The 26,437-nt window shown below is 39.9% G+C and overlaps 1 protein-coding gene across 2 annotated transcripts in view; it reads right to left on the bottom strand.

Moving 5' to 3' along the window:
* The window catches only part of HYI (hydroxypyruvate isomerase (putative)), a 530,872-nt gene extending 505,281 nt beyond the window's left edge, over positions 1–25,591 (bottom strand). The window contains exon 1 of one of the 2 annotated variants that reach the window (XM_044085419.1): positions 25,312–25,591. In XM_044085419.1, coding sequence (XP_043941354.1) covers positions 25,312–25,441 — 130 coding nt within the window. In that variant the 5' untranslated portion in view covers positions 25,442–25,591. The remainder of the gene's footprint in view (positions 1–25,311) is intronic. The other variant, XM_044085418.1, reaches the window with a different exon arrangement.
* Between the last annotated feature and the right edge of the window lie 846 nt (positions 25,592–26,437).

Here is a 26,437-nt window from a genome sequence, read left to right as displayed (position 1 = left end):
GCTACTTGGGCAGGGACATGAAGTACTGGTTGGACAGAGACAGTATTGGAGGATTTGGCTTGGAACCCTGGCTAAGGACTCAACTCTAATTATGCCAGTGTGGGGAGTTTTATTGTGGATCTGGAGAAAGAGACAGAAACCAGCCCCAGACTGTGGTCTCCTTGTGCCCTAAGGGAAATTGTACTTTACTGTGTGCGTACTTGTCATATTTCCAGTCTGTGTATCGTCTGTTGCCAGTGGTGAGGATTGAGCCTCCTTGATTACTGGGCCAGTGTTGGGGCATCACAATGGGCAGCAGGACAATGAAAATGGAAAATGGGCTGTAGCCAGTCAGATTATGTTTAGTACCTCAAAGTCCTTTCGCTTGGCAAATATGTATATGATATGGTGGTGGGCCATGTAAGTCTAAATGACTTGGCACAAAAAACCCTGAAGTATAAGCAAACAGATGTCAGAATTCTCCAAGCATCACAAATGCAGAATCATTCCTTCTCCAAGAAGGATACCAGCCAACTAGTTGATGCCATTCTAAGAGGATCAGGTACGTGTCAGTCTGGAAAGAGATAATTGACAGTCCTATTTGCTTTGCTAAAGATGGTCTACGCCTCTTGTTTCAAGGCTTCTGTGCACTTGATAAAACCTTTTTTTTTGTAAGATAAGGCACTATGGGTCAGCAGAGTCCAGTGGATGGATATTGCAATGCAACTAACACAATGAATCCAAGACAGATTAACATTAAAATGGCTCTTCTCTATGCCAGAAGTCTCAACAAAATGCCAAACCTTGAGGATCTCCTGTATTTGGAGCACATCCAGGTCTGTTTAATTACTGAAAATTGGTTCAAATCTTCAAAAAGCACTCCATCCATAATGGGGTTTGGCACCCACCATGCTTTCAGACCCGATGGCAACTGAGGTGGTGTTGTCACATTTGACAGGTACCATAGCACCTCAAGGCAGATCCCCAGGAATCCACAAAAAACAGCTAATTCAACTCAAATTACATTATAACAGTTATCACTTTACACCTGGTATAGGATACTCACTATGTCCCCTAACAATCATGGTTCCTAGACGTAATCAATGAACACTCTCAACAAACAAAAACTCCATTATTTTGAGGACTAGCTACAAACTGAAACTGGAGGTCCTATACCACAAATATAGGATACACTCCAACATTCTTAATTTCATTGACAAAAGCTACCTAGAACAGATTGTTAATAAACCCACTAGAGGGCATTATATTATTCATTATATTCTTGACCTTCTCTTTACAACTACAGCTTATTTTACTATTTCTCTGGTATCTCCTTCCATGTTAAGTCAGATTGTAAACTAATGGTCTTCAACTATTAGAACCCCTAAGCCTGAAGATACAAATACCTCAGTATGCAAGGATTTCAGATGTACAAATCTCATTAAATTCTATAACAAAGTATCAGGATTCACTTATTCCAGCATAACCCCAGACTTTGCCTCAGCACGAAGCTAAGCAAAAAAGAGTTCTATGCCCATTTAGATAAATGTATAGAATTAACATGCCTACTATATTTAAATATAATGTGAAGTTTAAAAGCAAACCACATTGGCAGTCCACCAAAATAAATAAACTCTACAATAAAAGAAAAAAAATCTAAAGACCCTCAAATCAATAACATTTAAAAAATGACTAAAAACATAAAACATATTAGGAATACCAAAGCAGCACGTGAACCGAGGTTAGCATATGAAGCTAAGGACAACTATAAATCTGTCTTTAGTTATGTTAGGAAACTTAGAAATAACATCTAACATTATTCAGGGCTTATTCAAGATGGTGCACTCTATTCTGGCCCTGTTGACATTGCCAACATGCTAACCAGTTCAGTAGAGACGTCTCCCTGGAAAAGACTACTTAAAGCCCACTTATCACTGAAGACATCAGACCTGACTGCCCCCCATCATCACCAAAGGTCATGTACTAAAGGTGCTTTCAAATACTAAAAATACTTCCTCCATGGGACCTGATAATATACCAAGCTGCTTAATAAACAGTAGCAAACAAGCAAGCCCTTGCAGAACCACTCAAACTGTTTAACCCGAGTTTAGCCACTGGATATGTCTCTGAAGCTTGGTGCACAGCAGTTGTGATATCACTCTACAAGGGTGCTCCTACACGGACCCCAAGAATTACAGGCTCATCAGCCTGAGGAGTCTAATAAGCAAAGCTATGGAGCATATTATAACTGACCTAATCAGCTACATTAAAAATCCCATTAGACTAGACCCAAAGCAGTTTGTTAAGGGTAAATCCAGTCTAATGAATCTTGTTAACTTCTTCATATTATAAATTATTATAATACATGATGTTGACAGTGTCCACACTGTAAACATGGCCTACTTTGACCTAGCCAAGGCCTCAGATGTTAAACCTAATGCCAGCATAGTTAACAAGTTAAATACATTAGCAATAGTTCAGCATCTAGTAAAATGGAAATCAAATTGGCTAAGGGAAATAAGCAATACAATGCAGTTAGAGGTGCCTCATCAAATAGTATGAAGGTAACTACTGGTATTATGTAGGTCATCATGCTGGGACCTTTAATATTTGGCATTTACTTTTCCAGGCTACAGACTACCAGCCAAAACTTCTGGATAACCAAATGTGTGCATGACTGGATAGCCAACAGTTATGTAGTGGTCATTGAGCAAATCCTGGCACAAATGATTTAATGTGCAATTCCTTTACCAGTAGCAACTCACTCTCAATACATATTTGAATGTGTTTTTATTAGCTCTGTATACTTTCTTGGATTACCATCTGATTCTCAATCCCTGCAGCAAGAACTTACAGTTGTAAACACCTGGTGTGCCAACAATGGGCGAAAAAAGTGCAATTCAGTAGTATTTGGTAAACCATTCTTCCTCCATCATATGACATAGACAATACTCCACTCCAAAATGAGAATGTTGCTAGGGTGCTTGGGTCGATAATTCCCTTTCCTTTTAAAATAACAATGACAGTAGTGAGAAATTCTTCTTGGTTACTGCAGATGATCACCAAGGGGATATCTTCCACATCCAAAGTCATTGTCCCATTCAGCATTGATTCGACCAACTATTGAAAACAATGCCCCCTTCACAAGACATATCAAACAACTAGAAAGACCTCAGAGGTTCCTAACCAGGATGATCACTGCCTTAAAAACCCTAAGCTACCAGAAAAGACTGGAAGCACTGTCCTCTTATTCAGTTTCTTATAGACTCCTGATATGAGAGAAATGTTTAGTCTCCCAAAACATTAGGGGCTCAGCAGTCCAGGATATTTTTGATTTCCACAAACTGAATAGGACCACAAACACTAGAAGAATGAATCTAAACCTTCACCAGCAGCAGATAAATAAAACAATGGATAGAAAGGGAGATTCATTACACAGAGCCTTTCCCACCTCTGGAACAGACTTCCACAGTGTGATACATTAATCTTCCTTCAAATGGGAAATGGACAATTGGATGAGTGTTCAAAAATTCACTCAGGCTTTACTGGCCTAGCCCTAGTCAAGACAGGAGGTTGAGTACTGGCAAGGTATAAATAGTCGCAAGAAAGACTTTCTACATCTTCCTGATGTTATATGAACAGTCTTTTGTAAAATACTGTTTTGCTCAATGTAGCTGTATAAAAATCCTTCATAAAGATTCTTTATGATAAATCAGTATCATGATTATTATGCTAAATTATGGTTCAATTTTACTTTTGCAACATCAGCTGAAGCAAAACCAGGTGACATTCCTAACATTAATGAAAGCATCTGTGTACTCGTATAGAAAGTTTTCCCTTCATCCATGCTAAATATGTACAATAAGAGCACTGACTGAAGCATTTGTTAGTTATCTGATAGCTAGTTAATTACTTAAGCCCATTACAGCAGAATATAGTGGATTCAAGGCATTGCAGGCTGGAAGTAGGCACAGATCATTAAAGATATGAATGGTTAACAAGGTGCTCCCTGTAGCCCAAGGTTTGGTTCTCTCAGACTCTGTCTTTTGTGCGACTCTGAACAAGTTTACTTAACCAGGCATTGCTTACAGTCTGAGTCTGCAAAAGATCCAGGTGGTTCAGTGCTCTATCCTGGTTAAAGATCATGTTTAAAAGTTAAGTTTTGTGGTCAACATATGCAAAAGAATCTTAGCTGAATAAATAATATTTTATACACGTACCAAGACAAACAGTTCAGTGATGTGAGGCTATGACAACGATGTACTGCTACAGTAACTGCAACACAGCAGTTATAAAGGAGGTCAGATCACAAGCTGGCATTCTTTGTCATCTTCTCTCAGCAACGTGGTGGCGTTAACTACTGAAGAACAGAAATTTAATGTGCAAAGGGCAGTAAAGTGCATCTCTGAGGAGCTGTGGCAGAGAAAGAAATATCTAGGGGGGGGGGGTTTGAAAAGAATGACATGTCCGGACCATATGGCCAACCTTATTAAACATAAATAAATACATAAAAATACAACACTGTCAATAAGTATCTGTGCATGCCTGTGTGAGCAGTGGGAATAAGAAAAAAAAAAAAAAAAAAAAAAAAAGACACAAATCAATTTAAAACATTTTCCCTAGAGATACTTTTGTTATTGCCTAAAGCACATGTCTGGACAGGGTCACAAAATTTCAACTGCTGATGTCTCAAGATGTCCTTCTGACACAGACTTCCATTACTATCAGAGTGTAAATAAACAATCCCACTGTACATAAACAAATATAATGTATCCCCATTGTGGATAAACAGATGTAAGGTGCCCTCTACTGTATATAAACATATGTAAGGTACAAGATGTCCTTCTGACACAGACTTCCATTGCTATTAGAGTGGAGATAAACAATCCCACTGTACGTAAACAAATATAAAGTATTCCCATTGTGGATAAACATATGTAAGGTACCCTCCACTGTATATAAACAGATGTAAGGTACTCCCCGTGCATGTTTGCCCCATGCCATCTAGTCTTTGCTTCCTGTCTGCTCCCCATCACCACATCAGCATCGTCTGACACTGCTCCCTGACTTAGGATAAGACTTTTCTAACTTCACCACGTTCTATTAACCTAACTGCACATACCAGGCTTAATGCACGATCCACATTGCAAACAAAGCTGCCAAATTACAACCACTACATCTGATATCTATGTGTGTTGGGAGTTCCTCTATCCTGCTCTATAATCTCGAACATTACTGCTCCATACCTCATGCTCCCATTATCATGAAGAAACTATTCTTTCTTAATTTGCATTCCACCATCATTGTTAACAATGCATGATTCACACTGTAAACAACTTTTTCTCATCTTTCCATTGCATACCAGCAGAATTTAAATTATTTTTGTGTATAATGTTACTGTTTAAAATGTCTACTTGTATGTCACCTTTTAGGTTCCTGTCTTTAGAAATCCCTGAAATTGTACTTTGTGATGTTTGCACTGTATCCTAAATAGGTTGCACTTACATAGCATACAGACTTTTTCTGCTTTACTGCTTACATACTAGAGCTTTTCTCCTTGGGCCTCCACCGAAGATCTTTTTACTCAGCTGGATTTTCCTGACAATAAAATGCAATTGTTATTTATTTATTTATTTCACATTCGTTAACCGGGTTAGTCCAACCGAGTCTGCAAACAAACCCATTTTCAGTGGAGACCCGTGGGGAAAAGCCCCAGCAAATATAAGTAAAAATAAAGTGATAATATACAAATATCAAATAATCACAATACAAAATAATTGTAAAAAAGAAAAGGTTATTAACTATTTGCATTGCATTGATAGTAAGCAACCCATTTTCAGTGGAGACCCAAGGGAAAGAGCCCCAGCATTGTGACTGTTTTTGATGTTCTGAGTCCCAGTTATAAAACATTGTTTTATATCCAGCACCACAGTATCCTCCAACTATGAAGAATTATTTTTTTCATCCTGAAAGAATGTTTATATCTGACTTTTCTTACATTAATCGGACTACAAACTACAAAATGGCTATGTTCCTCACACTGCTGACACGTGGCATCCATCTTAGATTACACATATACAATTATAGCTTAAATAAGCTTTGCCATGTCAGGGAGAGGTTTATGCTTCTCCAGTGCTTCAGAACCTGAAGCGATCCAGCTTCCCTCAGTCACATACAATGCAGCACTCGGGTGCATATTTAATTAATGGCCTGGAAGATTAAATAAATAATACTATTTATTTAGTTACTTATTGCTTTATCTTCTGGGAAAATCTGTCTGGACACAAGTCCTATTTTCAGAGGATGCCCAGGGAGGAATACTCCATTTTACAAAATTAGTAGAAGGCAATTATACACGACATGCATAACAAACATACATACATAAACTAGCAATAATATGGCAGTTAATCAAAAAATAAATGTACATACATGGAATTGTGATAATATGACAGTTAAATGAAGAATACAGTCAAATATTAGCTAATATCAAGGTTATAAGAGTCTAGATACTTTCATAGGTTGGTATTAGGCTATCGGCCCTAGGGCCTATACAAGCCTAGCCATAATTCCCTGGATATTTCTTCCCACAATATTTACTTCCCTGGACCCCTGTCAAGCAGGGTGACTGTCATGATCCCCGGGGTGAATTTCCTATCTCCCATCCAATCACCAAGGTTCCTTTTGAAGAGGGCCAAGGAGGCGCTCTGCTTGGCATGTATGGGCAGTCTCTTCCAGAGTATGGGGAGTCTCTGGGTCAGGAAACTACCCTTCCAGCATGTTTTGTTCATTGTGATGACAAGGTTTAGATCCCTGGAGCACGTGGCTCTGAGGGATTGGGATTTCTTTAAGTCAAATGGAATCAGCTGAAAATAGATATTGAGTAAGAGATAGTAAAGTAATTATAGGATGAAGATGGTTACAGATTATGAAAGAGTATTGAGGAGGTCCTGGTAAAATGGCTATATAAATAGTATTGGAGAGAGATAGAGGATAGTCAGTTAGAGACTGTAAAGCAGTAGTAAGGGTTTGGAGATTATCCAGGAACATCCCATGTACTGAGCAGGTAGGACTTTAGTCAAGTTTTAAATGATTTTAGGGAGTAAAAATAAAAATTAATACATAAAATAAAAAATAAATTTATAAAATTAATATTCAAAATAGTGTTTTCTCTTCCTTTTACAAACTCACTCACTTGGGGGTGTCTCAGGCATTCAGGATAGCATCTCCAAGGCATTCCTTATGTAGGAAAAGTGTCTGTATATAGCACATATTGTAACTACACTTCTCTGGAAGAGCATTCCTTCAAGACTTATCATATGCAATATCTGCTTTTGAGGGAGGCCCTGGTGGGTGCCATTGATCACTTGTGTACAAATGGAATCTGTCATTTGGCTAATGGTTGGGGTTGAGCCAGACATCACAGCTGATACAGGAATGTGGTCACACATACAGGTTGAGGGTTGGCATAACAGTTAAAGCATTTAACTCACAGACACAAAGTACAGGGTTTGATTTTTACCTTTGGGTTGGGAAATTTGGCTAGTCTTAAAATAGCCCACAAGAGCAGATAGCCTAGTACTAACATATGACTCTATGACATCCTTCTAGTGGCACAAGGCTTCATGAGGAGGTTGCTATGGATTTCCAGCCAATTAGGAATGCATGTTTGGTACATCATTTAAGCTCAGCTGCTAAGTTGACAAGCAACCAAAATAAGGCTGTGTTACTTTTACTGCATCTCAGTTTTATGACAAGTTTGATAGTTTTGTTTCTGCAGCTGCAAGGACAGAGCACAGTACTGGCTAAACCATTAGAGAGACTAGCATGAATGATGTGACATACAGGGAGTCTTCAGATACCCACCTCCAACATCAACAATCTAGGCTCTCACTTCCTTATCTAAAGGATCACAGTCAAATCTACAAATAACTAGGGACACCACCACCAAATTAGGAAGACGTTTTAAAATGTTCCTCCAGTTCACTTAGAAAGTTAACCCAATAAAGGAATCTGCATTGACATCCCGTATTCTTCTGAAGAGTAAGTCTGCAGCTCTAACATCTGACATTTAATGGCTACAGTCCTCCATGATTTTATAGAAAATCACAATTTTATTAATGTTTTGCATTTTCCCCGCTGCTGCCTGCCAACCATAAGACCTTCTCTTGGTCAAGAGCCCATTTCTTCCATTCACCAGGCAAGAGACAACCAACATGGGTTGTCCTCAAAGCAGTCACGGGTGGGTCAACAGTTTTTCATTATTTTCTCCCAATTCCTGACCTACATGCACCCAGCAAAACTCCAGAACGTGGTCATGCAATGGGGCTGTGAGAGGAGGATGCCTTCCCACCTTTTGCAAGGGGCTTTCCCAACAAACAGCACATCCCTCCCTCATGGCATGACAGGTGTTCCTTCTGGTCTCCACCAGGGAGATGGCTTTACCCTAATGTGTCAGTGTGCACACACAATCCCACCTTCCCCCTTGGAGAGGTGAGTCAGCCATACCTTTCAATCATCCCTTGCCGTCTGGCTCCTCCATTGCTGGGGCTGCTACTCGAACCCCAAGTCACCTGGCCGCAGTCAGGTTCCATCTCTCTGCCGCCATGGAGCCAAGAAGTAAAAGCACTAATTTTGTGAGGAAAACATAAAAAAGAAATCTGACACAAAATCAGGTAAGTGCTGCAAAATTAGGAAATGTTGAGATACATGGCCCAATCCCACAGATTATGCAGCCTCTGAACAGACCCTGACAGAACTGTAACAACAACATTCTGTTCAAGTTCCTGTCAAGTTTAATCTCTGTAGTCATACCTCCTGGTCATGCATTAGATGCCTCTCTCAGTACACAGCACAGTAAACAAATCCATCTCTTACAACCTTTCTTTATTACCGTGTGCTCATTCCCAAAACCATATCCATAATGTTAAACCCAGTCTTGGCCACTTCCACTTAGCAACCTCTATCCCATAGGCTAACCAAATGTCTGAAATGAAATCAAGCTTCAGACAAGACTTCAAGGCCCTGAACCTGCTAACCAGATTCTATAATATTTATTCCCGATAAAGTATGCTAAAGTCTTCCAAAAATCATCAAGGGTGTTACGATTCTCGAGGATAGCAGTGCATTCCATCTGTCCACCACTCTTGCAGAGAAGCAGATAATGGTTCTATCACACTCCTGCTCAGCATACACCATAATTTTTTACAGCCTCATTTCAATATGCTATTATACCCCAAACATCAAATATTTAATGCACTCAGTTTCTCTCATACTGTCCCACTTAACAAAAAATAAGTTTTCTTAAGTCTTTCAGAATATTGAAGCCACTACAACTCCAAAATCTTTATATTACTCTAGCTATCAAATTATTTATATTACATTCTGATGGATAATTAAACTTAGAAATACTATAACATTAGTCTTACATTAATATCTAAGCTGTTTGCGTTTGCCATTCACAAACAGAAAAATTGCTCTGTAAACATACTTTTTCCTCTGGTGATTTTGACTAACTTAATATTCTTTATTTATTAACCATTTGTTAATCAAGTAGGTGGGGGTCAAGTGGCCTTTCCCATGGCGTGATCCAGGCCAAACACAGAAAATGTATAATTAGAAGCAAGCTTTAGATTTAGAACTTCGTTACAGAAGACAGGAAAGCAAATACATCGAATTTATTAAGTAATGCAAACCACAACACAGCAGAATAAACAATGAGGTTGGAAGACAAGAATTTACAGTATTTACAATTATCTGCAATGTAATTATGGTTTGTGAGTTTCAGTCATATAAGAAGACAATGTAGGCCATCAGGTGTACTGGATGCTGTTACTCCAGGATTAACCACAGGGGTGGGATTTTGGAAAGGTTCTGATGTTTGGAGACAGAACTCTATACTAGAAGAGCAACTGTGTATAAATCTTTTTCAGTGCAGCTTAATGAAAAATAGGGGGGGGGGGGAGTCTAAGGTGTATAATGGCATTAAATAGCAGAGTTTCAGAAAGCAAAGGATGAACAGACCTACAGAGAAAAGGGGAGGAAGTTATTAACATACTTACAAAGAAAAAATGTGCAAAAGAAGAGTAGAACTTTAGGAAAAAGAAGTTCATAAATCACCAGCACAAAAAATGGATTTATTCCCAGTGTCCAAAATAAACAAACAAACTGAAAAAGCAGATTTGTGGTATGGAGCCTTATGGCATCCCCTGAGTAACAGAAAACCTGTCACTTCATCGTTTATTATAGCCCAAGAACTTTTTTTGCTATCTACCCAGTTTGTTATCCAGCATGTTAGTTTGGCCAAAAAAAGCTTCTGCACTTTACACACAAGTTTATCATGTTCAACAGAATCAAATGCTGTAGAAAGGTTAATAAAAATTACATCCATTTGCAAGTCTTTGTAAACTCTCATAATAATGTAATGAAATATCTGGCATTTAGCACAAAGGACTAAATTTCAAAGTTGTAAAAGAGCTGCACCCTACACCCAGAGTACATGTTTTGTTTCCTTCCACCTTCGTTTGCCTACTACATGACTCTGACCAAATCACTAAACCAGACATTGCTCCTGGGTTGTCCCTGAAAAGGGTGAAACTGAGCAATGGGCTTATCCTATCAAGGAATAGGTAAAAAAAAATAAATAAATAAAATAAATAAATGTATATATACATAACCTTTAACAGGCTAGCTGTAAAACCATTTTAAAAAATGGGTAACAACTGGAGAATTATCTTGGATTCCTCCTGAAAAGCAACAAACTTTGCTTCCAGTAGTAAATGCCACAAAGTTCCTGTTTCTAAACATTTAAAAACAGAAAGGAAAAGACAGAAAGTTCCCCGATAGTGCCAGCTCTAAAGTAAGCCAAACTGACAGACTGATGAAATTAAAGAACTCCACCTAAATGTCGTTTTTTTTTCTTTTCAACAAGTGATTTTCCTTCCCTGTAATCCAACACTAAATGTGTCCAATACAAAAACAGCATCTTTTAATAATTACTCCATTTGCTTTATGCCTGAACTTATCTCTGGTAGCCTTTCTTTCCTATGTTTGCCTTGTCATCTGTTACATCATGAAGGCTACTAACAGTGGCAGAATAATTACGTTAGGTCACTTATTCCAACTACAGAGCCATTAAGAAAACAATGGCATTTAAATGTGCCTTATCAGTCACAGATTACCAGCATCCCACATCAGATAAACAATGTAGCCTAGAGTCTGAACAAAAGCAAAGCTTTCGAGTTTAGTTTCTTCTGGTGTTAGGTTACAACATTTCTGGACTGTATAAAATATTTTGTTTAGGCAAGTCAGTGAGTTGGGGAAGGAAGATTAACATTGGACTCTAATTCTAGCTACAGTATTACAGATCTCTGAATGCAACACAAACCATCTCAGCCCAGGTAGCACCTATAAATCATAGGGTGTCAGATTTTTCACACTTGAACACTGAAGTATATCCGTTACTTTGAAAAGAACAATTAACTCAGCTAAATTTTCAAGTGTATCATTCAAACATTCCTAAAAAGCTGAATGGCGATATCCACTATGCAAATCAAAGGAAGCAAAGGAACTAAAAATGCAGAATAATGCTGACAGTCAAATGTAGACGGTGAAAGTACTGCTGTAAGCTGATAAGAGAGAAATCCACACCAAATGCTCTCCTCATCACAGGGTTTTCTTTCTGTTTCTCTAAAATGACATCAGGAAGGAGAAGGCATGGACTGTAAAACAAAATCATGCTACCCATGGCCAGCCATCTTTCAAGCCATTTTGAAGCATAACAAATTAGAAAATAATAATAATCACTTACTTTGATACAGAAACATTTATAAAGAAAAGTTCAAGATATGCTGAAAGAGATATGATTTTACAACTATTGGGTATTGTTCTCCTTAAACAAAAGAAGTATAGCAAGGAAAAAAAAATAAAAAAAAACCCAAACAAAAACACCTTCATGGTCTGTTTACTCTACTCCTTTAAAAAAACACTGGAAAGAAATGCTCAAGACCTCTTACTTAAAATAATTTTTTTGTCTTTATTCAGTAAAGACTTCTTCAGACCTGAAGTCTTCCACTGAAGAAAGACAAAAGCACTTTTAAATGAGAGGTTTCCAGTGTTTTTGTTTTGTAGTAAGAAGGCATTGAAGATAGTGTGGGCAGACACCCCTTTTTATACCACTGAGGTAGAGAAGGGAGACAACAATCTGGCCTGGAGGGGAAAGGGTGCTAAGCTTTTGAAATCAGGCCATTCATCAGGCCTTCTATAGTATACGTCCCCAAGAGTAAAGGTTTAGTAGGTGCTTACAATGCTACTGATTTGTGGGGGTCATAAGAAGCCAAGCCTTCCACTCCTGTGGTAGTTTAGAGGCATTACATTTTGTATGAATAGCCTAGAGGTGGGCAAAACAAGAATATTTTGGAAGCGTTACTTGTTGCCCATATCCATGAGAGATATCAGTACTAAAGTAGGAGTGAATCTGAAGGTTGACATCCAGAGAAACACAGAGTGAGAGAAGTATTTCACTTTATGTGGAGCGGACAACAATTGCTAGAAGGTATGCTCTGTGATACACATCTGCTCCTCCAGAACGTTTTTCTTTATGTTGCAAAAGAGATTGAAATCCCTTGAGTGGGTGTCCAAGCTGCCATTGGACTTGTGGATGTGTCTGGCAGGTTAGGATTTGTTGAGGCTCAATACAAGACTTTGAGCAGGCTGCATAGTGGATACGAGTTAGGTCCTAAATTTTTTAGTGACAAAGTGTTGTGGTCACTCCAGCTGTGACAAGTCTATGGAAAAGTACATACCAAATGGGGAATTATATTCAATGACTGGCCTAATGACAGCCAAGTAAAGGGGAATGATTACATCCCTGGACCTGAATGCCGTAGCATTAGATATAAACTGTGCAATGAAAAGGACTTCCTTATGAAAATGGATGTATGGTGATCAAAAAAGAGTTTGTCGTCTACATAGGGTCCCAGGTCCATGATTATGGGATCAGCTTTCAGGGGTATGTTTTCAATGTGATACTTACAAGGGAAATCATACTTGCTGAAGGAGTCAATTATACATTTTTTGGCTTTTAGTTTTAGTCAATGACTTTGACACCAGCTATTTGTCTGGGAAATGCCCTCTTGTAGAACTTTGGTGTCTCCTAGGGAGTTTATGATAGCATCAAGTTTACAGTCATCAGTAAAATTCATTAGCCATAAACCATTAACACTTGCTTAGACCTCTGAGAAGTAAATGCCAAAGAGAAGTGGCATAAGGTATGAACCATGTGGTACAACTCAGGTGCTTTGGAGGAGGAAGAGCCATCCACCCTAATTTCCTGGGTTCTATTTGTGAGCCAGTTTGCTATCCAATGAGTTACATGGAATATACATTTAGTTGGCGGAGTTTATCAATAGCAGAGAGTAGGATGGTGTCACAGAGTGTCATTGCGAGATCTATATATGTAGAGTATACTGATTTGCCCTCATCCTTTGCTTCGGAAACTTTCTCTAAGAAACTGACCAGGTTAATTAGGCAGGATCTTCATTTAATGTATCTGAACTGGTTTGGATCAAGAGTTTGTAAGTTACCCATGTCCTTATGATCCTTTTCATAGCCTTACAGATGAGGCTGGACAGGCTTCTGGGTTTATAATTACCTGGGTCTGTTGACATCTCAACTTTGTGCAAGGGAATGACTGTTGCTGTACTCCATTCAGCTGGCACAGAGCCTTTTGGAAGGAGATACTAAAAAACTTCTGTAGGGGTCTGACAAGTCATGTTTCTGGCTGACCAGGAGACAGCCCAGTATGTTACTTGGCCTCATAAAAGTAGTGTTCTTCATCTTGGATAGCACCTTTAGGACTTGTTCTTGGGAGATTTGAGACAGGGGTCTAGATGTAGGAATGTGATCCAAGAATACAGGAGGGGAGAAGGGGGTGAAGTATGAAGTAAATCTGATTGACCATCTCCTCTAGGTCCGAGTATGTGACATCCTGTACTTTAGCTTTGCACAGTGTTGGGCATTGTTTCTGAGATTTCTAAACAAGTTAAAAGGAGGCTGCGTGGTTATCATTCACCTGGATGGCTACTTTTACCTCATAATTGGCTATGATTGATTTCATCAGGGTCAAGAGTTCCTTGTTAAGTTTAGCAAGATCATTACTGGCATCTGCATACAGTAAGTTTACTCTATTATTATAGAACATATTTACATTAGGATTCCACCACAGGGGTTTATTTTTAAATTTAGCATTCTGTTTGCTAGGTGAACAGATGCACTTATTCAGCTGTTTACACATGCACAGAATTTTGTGATAAAGTACTCCACATAAACAGTAGAGTCGACAAGATGGAAGTGGCTTTTGAATTTAGCCACACCAGAAGTCAGTTTTAGTACATTAGCCCTAGCAGGATATGTAAATACAGAGGTACTGGAAGATGCTTCCAGCTTCAGTCTTAAGGTGAATGTGACTGATTTGTGGTTTGATTTGACCAGGCAGGAAGTTACAATTCGTGGGGAGTGAAGCTGCCTCATATTTGCAAGGACCAACTCCAGAATTTTATCACTTCCCTTAGGATGCTGACTAACTGGTCTAGAGAGTTGTATCGATGATGTCCAGAAATTTTTGGGCATACATGTTTGAGAATGTGTAAGTCTCCAGGTTTATGGAGGTGTAATCCTAGAGAATGATGTTTGGTTCAATGCGTAGGGACTCTGTACTGTTTAGGTAGGAGGTAAGGGCTAAGAGGAACATAGAGGGGGTCCCTATAGTTTACAGGTTCATAGGAGGTTACTAGGCTAGCAGCCCTAGAGCCTTCACAAGCCTAGCCATGTTAATCCCAAGTATCTCCATTTGTTCTTTTTTGGATAGTTCATCGAATGAATTTATGAACAGAGTGGGTCTGTGATAAATACTGGCTATCCTTGTCCAGGAGGGTCTTGGGTGCCATCCCAGGAGTGAATTTCTGGTCTCCCATCCAATTATCTAGGTTACGTTTGAATACGGTCAATGAAGAGATCTGTTTTACATGAACAGGGAGTCTATTCCAGACAAGCGGCAGTCTCTAGGAGACCTGTCTCTCCAGAATGATCTGTTAATGTCACAATCTAGGTTGAGATCCCTAGAGCAAGTGAATCTTGAGCCATCTGACTTGCGGAAGTGCAGCATTTCCGTTAGGGCAAGGCTGGAGATTGCCCTATAGGTCAGGCACAAGTCACCTCTCAGCAGCCTGTAAGGTACAGAGTAAAGTGACAGGGCTTTCATCCTGTCCACACAGGTCATGGTTTGCAGTCCCTGTATTTTCTTAGTGAGAAACCTCTGCGGTCTCTCCAGCTGCTGCAGGTGTTAGGCGAGGTACATGCAAAAGGGTGCATTACACTCTATTAGTAGTCTGATGAGGGTTGAGTACAGTGGAGTTATAACATCCCTTGACCTGGATGCTATGCCCTTGCTTATGAGGTGCGCTACATAGACGGCTTTCCTTACCACTATGGAAACTTGGTGGTCAAAGTTCAGATTGCTATCAACCTGCATTCTCAAGTTTCGCACCACTGGGTTGGAGCTCAGGGGGGTGGTGTCAATATTATTTGTAGAGTATTACGTTTTTCCAAGGGAATAATGATACATTTTTTTGCATTTAGTTTTAGACCACGACTTTGGCATCAATCATTTGTTTGTGTTAGCCCTTCTTTAATATGTTGACATTGTTGGGGGACTCAATGATTACTCCCAGTCTGCAATCATCAGTGAACTTGGTGAGCCAAGGGCCGTCTACTATGGCCCGGACTTATGAGAAATACATGCCAAACAGTAAGGGGCCCAGCACAGACTCCTGTGGTACTCCACTGGTGACAGGTCTACTGGTGGAGGTGGATTCACCAATTTTGACAGAGTATGTTGTGTCGGTGAGTCAACTGGCCACCCATCTAGTAACAGAAGTGTTAATCCCTATCTGGGAGAGTTTCTCAACAGTGCCAGAGTGGGGAATTGAGTCAAAAGCCTTGGCAAGATCGAGATAGGCTGTGTGCACTCTTACTTTTGTCCACGGCTATGGTGACATTCTCAAAGAAGTCTAACAGGTTTAATAAGCATGATCTACACTTAAAGTAACCAAACTGGTTTGGGTCCAGCGTTTGGAGGTCGCATATATCCTTTTGGTAAGGTCCATTACAATTCTTTCCATGGCCTTGCAGATGAGGCTGGTTAGACTTATGGTTCTGTAGTTCCCAGGGTCAGTTAATGGCCCCCCTTTGTTCGTAGGTTCATAGGTTAGTACTAGGTTAACTGTCCTTGCGAGCCATTGTAAGATTAGCCAATTATCCCTTGTGAGACTCAAACCCTGCACCTTCTGTTTATAAGGCAAACACCTAAACCATTAGGCCACCCTCTCAACCCTGTGAAGGGGGATTACTGTTGTTGTTCTCCATTCTGCAGGAACATAGCCAGTTCTCAAGCTATGATTAAAGAGAACGCCAAGTGGGTCCACTAGGTCTTCTTTTAGATTGTTTAGTAAACAACCTGGGATATTATCTGATCCCACTGAGGCTGTGTTTTTGGCCTTGGCAGTGCAGAGATGACCTGTTCTCTACAGATATTAGGCAGAGGGCTATTGTCAGGTATGCCTTGGGATATGGTAGGCGGGGATAGGGGGAGTGAAGTTTGCACTGGATCTATTAGCTAGCAGGTTGGCGCTATCTTCCAGTGTAGTAAGAGTGATCCCATCTACAACCAGTTTGACACAGCTGGGCATTCCCTTTTAGACTTCAGACATAGTTAAAGAATGATTCTCATTAGCTAGGGATGCAATTTTAGTTTCATAATTTGCTTTAGAAGGCTTTACAAGAGTTCTGACTTTCTTGTTTAGGCTTAGAAGGGAACTCTTCCTCTGCAGAGTGATATCCCTCTTGCTTTTAGACAACAGTTTCTTCCTCTTGTTATATAATCTTTTTATACTTGAAGTCCACCACAGTGGTTTGTTTTTATGTGAAGACCTTGTTTTGATCCGGTCAGGTACAGCAGAGTTTATGCAGTTGCTTAAGTGTTTGTACAGGGCATCTGCATCCACTTCTGCAAAGTGACAGCTACAGAGAGAGCATAAAGAGAGAAGTAGTTAACAACATTATGACAAGGAGTTTGGATGCTGAAGAGTTCCAGGTTATCTTATCTAGCACATCTGTAGGTGAATTTTTTTTAAGTGTATGGACAAACCACCAACTTTAGTGCCGTCATTTAATGGGGTGGCCATGTATGTGTGGTAGTCCTTGAAACTGGTCTTCAGCCAGGTCTCTGTGACAATATATACATAAATGTTCTGCAGTATAAGAAGTGCTTGTAGGGAGCAGAATTTTTTTGCTAAGGCTTCAAGTGTTGAACAGCAATACCTTTATGTTTTCTAGATTAGGTTTTCTTATGTTGGAAACTTTAAAAGATTGATGGTGTCTAAAAAAAAAAAAAAAAAAAAGGAAATATGGTGGTAGACAAGGATTTAGACAATATATAAAAGCCTTGGGAGGAGTGGTGCATGTCATCCCTGGCAAGGTAGATTGGACTGTCTACCATCTAATCTCAGGTTGGTATACATTGCACCCCCTTAGAATGATGCAAGACGATAAGCTACTTGTTGGAAGACAACAATCTTTTGTCTTTATTACGCATTATTCCTGGTGATGGTAGAATGCTGCTCAAGGCTAGGATCATACTTGCCTCAGACAAATATTCTGAGAGCTCCATATTGTCTCTCTTCAAATAGTCCACGGAGATGCTTTTCAAGTCATTTACTATGACTTTATCATATGTGTACTTATGGTGCACGAATTTAAGTGCATGAGTGATGTGGCAAACCCTGGCACCTGACAGGTAACTGATTATGACAGACCTTTTCCTTGCTGAACCTGCTGAGTTGTGCATCAATGTGTCTCACTATGGAGTCACCTAGGACTACGATATTGGAATGTGTGGATGTTTGCCTTATAGGCTTTTAAACTGAGTCTCTGTGAATCTTAGCTATATGTTTTTCAAAGTGAGTGTTGTCTCTGTTGTGGGACTGCAAAGGGTACTTGTTTCCTTGGTTATCTTTAGGAGGCCTTTATGGTTTAGATAGGTTACTTTTAAGAATCTCAGCATATGTACGTCTATGTGTTTGGTCTGAAATGTGTGCGATTGGTTTAGTACAGTGTCTTGTGGCACTGAAACCTGCATGTTATTTGTCGTACCTTCGGGGGGGTAGCACCTATAAGGTTTGGCGTTTACTACTGGAGTAGATATCCATCTGGTAATCTCAGCATATGTACGTCTATGTGTTTGGTCTGAAATGTGTGCGATTGGTTTAGTACAGTGTTTTGTGGCACTGAAACCTGCATGTTATTTGTCGTACCTTCGGGGGGGTAGCACCTATAAGGTTTGGCGTTTACTACTGGAGTAGATATCCATCTGGTAGTGGAGATAGTGTTGGTTTCAACACAGATGCATACAGCTGGAATCAGTAATTATTTGCTCTTTCTCTCACTAGAAACAAAACAGTAGCACTAATACCAAGCTGCTTCCTGAGTACTATTAAGCAAGATGTTGCCAGCTTAATTTTATTTGCTACAGTTTCACTTGGTGGATACCCTGGATAGGGCCTAGCTGGATATAACAGAAAGCCAAGCTGCACAAAGGCCCTGAGGAGGATCTCATCAAAACTACAATCAGACCACACATCAAAGTCCCTTACTCAGTGCTCAGAGACCAGCAGGAATCAATGCTCCTGTGTTCCTTCTCTTAGAAGCAAAGCAGCAGCACTAATCTCAATCTGATTCCTAAGAAGCAACTTTAGGCTTTCCAGTGATTGGTATTCCATAGGAAGGCTAGGAAACAATGTCCCTCTGCTCCTTCTCTCACCAGGAGCAGAAGAGAAACTATCCCAAGCAGATTCCTGAGAAGCAGCTCGTAGGCCCTTCCAGTGATTAGTAGCCTAGTAACAGATGCTACATGTTTTAAAAGTAAGATGTAAAAAAAGGGATAAAAGCTCTGAATACTGCAGTGTGCACTAAGTGGGTGGAATTATTTAAAACAGGTTACCTCAAGCTGTAAAAGTTGAAGGGAAGGGCCTTCCCAGTCTGATCTTTCATTACTAGCAAATAAAGAGATGAAATGGCTGGGAGGAGTTTCTGATGTGAAACTTTACAGTAGGGGCAGGCTGCTCAAAAGCCACAGAGTTTAAAAGAACAGGGACTGATGCTAGACAAGAACTTTTACAACTCCAAGAAAAAAAAAAACTACAGTAAAACAAAATTCAAAATAAAACAAACTGTATAACAAAAATAAAAAGTAATGGAAATATCCAAACCATTAATGAAGAAATCCAATCCAAAATCTGGTGCACTCATACACTGTTACTGGAACAGTGAACCATATAATCAACAGCTGCCTTTTCTATAATTTTTTTTTTATGGGGTCCAAAAGCTCACAGCATATATCACAAAGTCACACTGGAAATACATCGATATCAGAGACAAGTTTACATCCAAATCTGCCATAATGTAATTAAGTATTAGAAATGGGATAACCCAGACTTGTTGCAACAACAGTTTATAATCATATGGTACTTCTACACATTACTATAGCTTTGAATTTGCCAAAAACTCATACCATTATCATCCTCCTCCTCCTTATCAAACACCTTTTGTCCCATTTTTCAACATGGAGTCAGACAGTCACATCAACCGCCACCACATCCCTGAATTCAGCACCACTCTCTTGCATTCTTCGACATTCATGCTTCACTAAAGTAGGACTTCTGTCAAGGAACTCCATCCATCTCTTGGCTGGACAGCCTCATTTCTTCTTGTTTTCTTTCTATCTCACTCAATTCTTCTTTCTCAAATCATCTCCTGTTTTCCTGCATGTATGAAAACCTCCACAAACTGTTAATCCCTGAAACTGTGACTACTTTGGCACTCTGATGTCCTCATTTCTTCGTCTGTTCAAAGTGTAAAATCCTACCACTTCATTCAAGCACTTCATTTTCATCACTTCTAACTTCCTCAACTGCTCTACCTTCACTTCCCAGGTTTCTGTACCATGCAGTAGAACTGGTCACACTACTGGTTTGTCCACCTTACTGTTTAGCCTCTTTGGCATTTTTCTGTCGCATACGACCCATTATGCTCTGCCAAGTGGCTGCAGCCGCACTGATTCTAACTTTGACCTCTTCATTCAGACTTTCCATATCCTCAACCACATAGCTGCTAATTTATAAATGGGCAATAATTGCCGATTTGCACTTTGTTGACACACCGTGGAAATTCTGCAAGGCAGAAGTGGAAAAACTTATGTAGATTGATTTTTGCACTTTAAAACAACCATTTGCTACATCTTGGTTCTTAATGATACTACGCATGTATCCTATTATAAGCGATATTTTCTGAACAAAACGGAAAATGTATTGCACAAGTTACATATGTTCAGAAAACTATAAAACGTGGAAAACATTCTGTCCCCTATAAGAGAGCCACAGTATTGCCTTCAGCAGTATTCTGTATGGAAGAAGCCTAATGAATGGACAATGTACAATATGGTTCTTACTTGTGCTGTCAGTTCCTAAAGTCGAAGATAAAATGCTAAGGAACGTAATTGTATGTCACAATCCTCAAGTTACTGAAGGACATGTATAACTGATTTATATATATATATATATATATTATATATATATATATATTATATATATATATATTATATATATATATATATATATATATATATAAATAAAACTATTCTAAAATGTATAGGCAGCCAATGGGAGTGCACAAGCCAGTGCATTTCTTTGTGACCGTCCCAAGCCCAGATAAATGGGGAGGGTTGCGTCAGGAAGGGCATCCAGTGTAAAACCTGGCCAAATTACTCATGCGGACACCAGTAAATATTTACATACTGGATCGGTCGAGGCCCGGGGTTAACAACGACGACCACCAGTACTGTTAGCCAACAGGGTGCTGGCAGAAATTGGGCTACTGTTGGTCGATGGAGGAGAGGAGGTAGAAGGCATGGCCGAAGGCAGGAAGACAGGAGAAAGGCTAGGACTGTGGTAGTGAGGGTCGGAACTCTGAATGTTGGCAGTATGACTGGTATAGGGAGAGAGGTAGCCGATATGATGGACAGAAGGAAGGTTGGTATATTGCGCGTGCAAGAGACCAGATGGAAGGGGAGTAAGGGTAGGTGTATTGGAGATGGGTTTAAATTGTTTTATCATGGTGTGGATGGGAGGAGAAATGGCATAGAAGTTATCCTGAAGGAACAGTATGCTAAGAGTGTTTTGGAGGTGAAAAGAGAGTCGGATAGAGTGATGTTTATGAAGCTGGAAATTGATGGTGTAATGATGAATGCTGTTAATGCATATGCTCCACAAGTTGGGTATGCAATGGACGAGAAAGAAAACTTTTGGAGTGAGTTGGATGAAGTGGTAATGCCTGTACCCAAGGGTGAGAGTGGTGATTGGAGCAGATTTCAATGGGCATGTTGGTGAAGGGAACAGAGGGGATATGGAAGAGGTGGGTAGCTATGGTGTTAAAGAAAGGAATGCAGAAGGTCAGATGGTAGTGGATTTTCCAAAAAGGATGGACATGGCTGTGGTGAATATGTATTTTAACAAGAGGGAGGAGCACAGGGTGACATACAAGAGTGGAGGAAGATGCACACGGGTGGATTATATCTTATGTTGGAGGGCCAGTTTGAAGGAGATTGGAGACTGTAAAGTGGTGACCGAGGAAAGTGTAGTTAGGCAGCATAGGATGGTGGTTTGTAAGATGATGTTGGTGATCAAGAAGGAGGATGAGTAATGTGAGGGCAGCACCAAGGATCAAATGGTGGAAACTGAAAAAGGGCAATTGTGAGGTGGAGTTCAGGGAAGAGTTAAGATGGTCACTGGGTGGCAGTGAAGAGTTACCAAATAGCTGGGCAACTACAGCAAAGCTAGTGAGGGAGACGGCTAGAAAGGTGCTTGGTATGACATCTGGGCAGAGGAAGGATGACAAGGAGACATGGTGGTGGAATGAGGAAGTACAGGATAGTATACAGAGAAAGAGGTCGGCAAAGAAGAAGTGGGATTGTCAGAGAAATGAAGAAAGTAGACAGGAGTATAAGGAGATGAGGTGCATGGCAAAAAGAGGTGGCGAAGGCTATGGATAAGGCATATGAAGAGTTGTATGAAAGGTTGGACACTAAGGAGGGTGAAAAGGACCTGTACCAGTTGGCTAGACAGAGGGACCGAGCTAGTAAAGATGTGCAGCAGGTAAAGGTGATAAAGGATAATGAGGGAAATATACTTACAAGCGAGGAGAGTGTGTTGAGCAGATGGAAAGAGTACTTTGAGGGGTTGATGAATTAAGAGAATGAGAGGGAGAGAAAGTTGGATGATATGGGGATAGTGAATCATGAAATGCAATGGATTAGCAAGGAGGAAGTAAGGAGAGCTATAAAGAAGATGAAGAATGGAAAGGCTGTTGGTCCAGATGACATACCTGTGGAAACATGGAGGTGTTTAGGTGAAATGACAGTGGCCTTTTTAACCAGATTGTTTAATGAAATTTTGGAAAGTGAGAGGATGCCTGAGGAATGGGGAAAAAGTGTTTTAGTACCGATTTTTAAGAATAAGGGTGATGTGCAGAGCTGTAGTAACTACAGAGGGATTAAAATGATCAGTCACAGCATGAAGTTATGGGAAAGAGTAGTGTAAACTAGGTTAAGAAGGGATGTGATGATTAGTGACCAGCAGTTTGGTTTCATGCCGGGAAAGAGCACTACAGATGCAATGTTTGCTCTGAGAGTGTTGATGGAGAAGTACATAGAAGGTCAGGAGGAGTTGCATTGTGTTTTTGTAGACTTAGAGAAAGCATATGACAGGGTGCCTAGAAAGGAGTTGTGGTATTGTATGAGGAAGTCAGGAGTGTCATAGAGGTATGTAAGAGTGGTTCAGGATATGTACGACGGTAGTGTGACAGCAGTGAGGTCTGCAGTGGGAGTGACGGATGCATTTAAGGTGGAGGTGGGATTGCATCAAGGATCAGCTCTGTGCCCTTTCTTATTTGCAATGGTGATGGACAGGTTGACAGACGAGCTCAGACAGAAGTCCCTGTGGACTATGATGTTTGCAGATGACATTGTGATCTGTAGTGAGAGTATGGACAGGTGGAGGAGACCCTGGAGAGATGGAAATACGCTCTAGAGAGAAGAGGAATGAAGGTCAGCAAGACTAAGACAGAATATATGTGTGTGAATGAGAGGGAGGATAAAGGAATGGTGAGGATGCAAGGAGTTGAGGTGGCGAAGATGGATGAGTTTAAATACTTGGGATCAATAGTTCAGAGAAATGGTGAGTGTGGAAGAGAGGTGTAGAAAAGAGTACAGGCAAGATGGAGCGGGTGGAGAAGCGTGTCAGGAGTGATTTGTGACAGAGTACCAGTAAGAGTGAAAGGGAAGGTCTACAAGATGGTAGTGAGACCAGCTATGTTATATGGGTTGGAAACAGTGGCATTGACAAAAAGGCAGGAGTTAAAGACCTGGATGTGGCAGAGTTAAAGATGTTAAGATTTGCAGTGGGTGTAACAAGGGTGGACAGGATTAGGAATAAGTATATTAGAGGGTCAGCCCAGGTTGGAAGGTTTGGAGACAAAGCCAGAGAGGCAAGATTACATTGGTGTGGACATGTGCTGAGGAGGGATGCGGAGTATATTGGGAAAAAGATGCTAAGGATGAAGCTACCATGTAACAGGAAAAGAGGAAGGCCTAAGATAAGGTTTATGGATGTGGTGAGAGAGGACATGCAGGCGGTTGGTGTGACCGAGCAAGATGCAGAGGACAGGAAGAAATGGAAACAGATGATCCACTGTGGCGAGCCCTAACGGGAATAGCAGAAAGAAGATGATGGCAGCAGTCCCTTCTGGCAATATGCATCAGATACACAGATGAATTAGTTACACTGTTGTAAACTAAGTGACAAATAAACAATAAAAGTTTTGATACAAAAACAAACAGGCCTAATTGAAACATGGTAGAACAAGTTGGTGTTTTTCTTTTGAAGCCTTGGATATGAAATAAGCATTGGCTACACAAAATGCATATCAGTAATTCCAAATTTGCTCATATTGTTAATCCAATTAGTTTACCATCTTATTCTTTAAGAGAATGGCCATAGTGGATGCACCCAATGACATTTTAGGGTGGGATATTTTTTTTTTTGGTTTTTCATTCTGCTTCATTCATTCTGGCTTTAACTCAGTGCCCCCATCCAGCAAGATCTACTGGCCTCTCTTACAGCTAAAGGACTAATCTCTGTTTTAAGACTGGAATCAGCATGGACACCAGGCAGGATATTTAAATACTGATACCATCAAAAGTCCTACCCTATCCAAAGTGCTGTGAAAAGCTTTATACATTTTGTTTAATATACATTAAATGACTACTCTAGCCCACATCAGATATTCCCCAATATGTATACACAGTATAAAGGGTAGGTAAGTAAGAAACATTTAAATCAGAGGTTCATGGAAAACTTGCTATATTCTAAATTCATTTAGAAGTGTAAGCTATATATAAACTACTAATCAGGGGCATCCTCTAGCATTAATTTTTTTTTCACCAGTCTGAATTTGCAAACTGTGATTCTTCACAAATACACTTGATGAGGATTATCCCACCATCCCTGAAAATAGAAGCTTCTGCAATTTGCACTGCAGCTCTGCACCTCAATAATTAGCTTGTCTTTTACATCTAGACAACAGAGATGTATCTCCTTGGTAAATACAACTAAAAGTTTTTACTTAAGTTTTTTAGGCCACTGTTTTCTGTTTCTCATTACAGTAGATGTGTGTGTGTCTGTGTGTGTTTATACACTCATGTATTATATATATGATTAAATAATTTCGTGTATACGATTTAATATATATACTTAAAACCGTTTACTCCTTACTCGTATCACAGTACGGTTCAGGCAGTGCACCATCCATTATTTCAACCCTCATCTTTAGCCCTGCTCATCTTAATTTGCTGATTTTCTTCATAATGTTGCATAAATTATTAAATAAGTGAACTAAACTAACACAAAGATGTATTGCTATTATATGGAATATTGATACTTGAAGACATCTTACTAATATAAAAAATAAGAAAGTACACCTCTTTCTGACCGACTGCAAAGATTTTAAAAGACAAAGGAGTTTAATACAAAAAGAAGAGGTATAACCTCAGGGATAACAGACCCACTGAGTGGATATGTTAGAACACGCAGACGCTTGCTAAATATTTGAAACTTACAGGGAAAATAAGGACGTGATAACATATTGTACCGCTGAGGCTTAACTCCTTACCCGGAGGTGTGTTGATCAGTACCATTTGCAGCCCTAGAGATTTGCTTAACCGGGCTAGCTCCCCGGGATCGTTCTCATATGGGAAGGCCACTTCGACTGCTTGAAAACCAGCTGCAGCAGCAACTCTCATACGATCAGGAATACCAGGAACTTCCCGGAAGAGCCATGACAAGTTTGCAGAAATCGGAGGGGTAACAACATAACAACACCAAAACGAGCTACAGTACAAAGTATAGTAACCCAACCACGAGATAATACTTTCTCTTGGCTTCAAGGGCCACTGGGCGTGTCCTCTGCAGTTATGCGATTGGAAAGTACAATTAGGAGGCGTTAACTACGCTGCAACTACAGACCAATAAACGCATAAATTGTACTACTATTAAAAAAATATAGGCGGATTCAGAGCTCAGGACGGAGCCTGTCAAATGATTTACACGTTGAGGGCTTCTAGGAAGTTAGCTGGTGTTTGAAGTTGAAAGTGTTATTAATGTGGAATTTTTAAAGGTTACTTTCTCACATGGTAGTATAGTGTTAGCGTGTAAGTGAAGGTGTAAAACTTGTGGTCTGTAACTCGAAAATAATCAATAATGTAAAGTGTTATATGCGTGTGTATTTCAAATTCAAGAGATTTACTAACGTTTTCTGTGGGAGTCCTTTAAAAGAGCTGCTTTGTTTTACACCGTGTTTTCTGTTTTGCAACGTTGGTGTTGTATTTTATCACTTAATCATTTTACAAAATTTCAGTTTGTCCTGCATTTTAAACAAGAATAATTTAATCTGGATATTAGGCTTAAATTGACAGAAGGGCTAGTCTGTGGATGCAGGGTGTTCCAAGCAAACGTACATTACTGAATAGTATGATCACACATTGTACAGTATCTATAGTGCTTGGTAACATGTTCCAGGGAAACGTATGCCTTATGTCCTTCCATGAAGATAGGAGCACTGTTTAATAAAAATGATATTTAAACTGTTGTGACAGTCACCCCAATCTCCCTGATGGCCGTCTACCTGCACCCAATTGGCCAATTTGTTCTGTTGGGGTCAAGAATCAACCATCCCCCATCCTAGCCAAGAGCACTATGGCCAGTTCATTCCTGTTCACCCCCCCCCCCCCCCCCCCACG

This window comes from Protopterus annectens, chromosome 10.part0, assembly GCF_019279795.1.
Source record: "Protopterus annectens isolate FY-2018-M chromosome 10.part0, PAN1.0, whole genome shotgun sequence".
NCBI lineage: Eukaryota > Metazoa > Chordata > Ceratodontiformes > Protopteridae > Protopterus > Protopterus annectens.
Note: the sequence above shows the minus strand (reverse complement) of the source record. Positions and strands in the feature narration are given on the sequence as shown.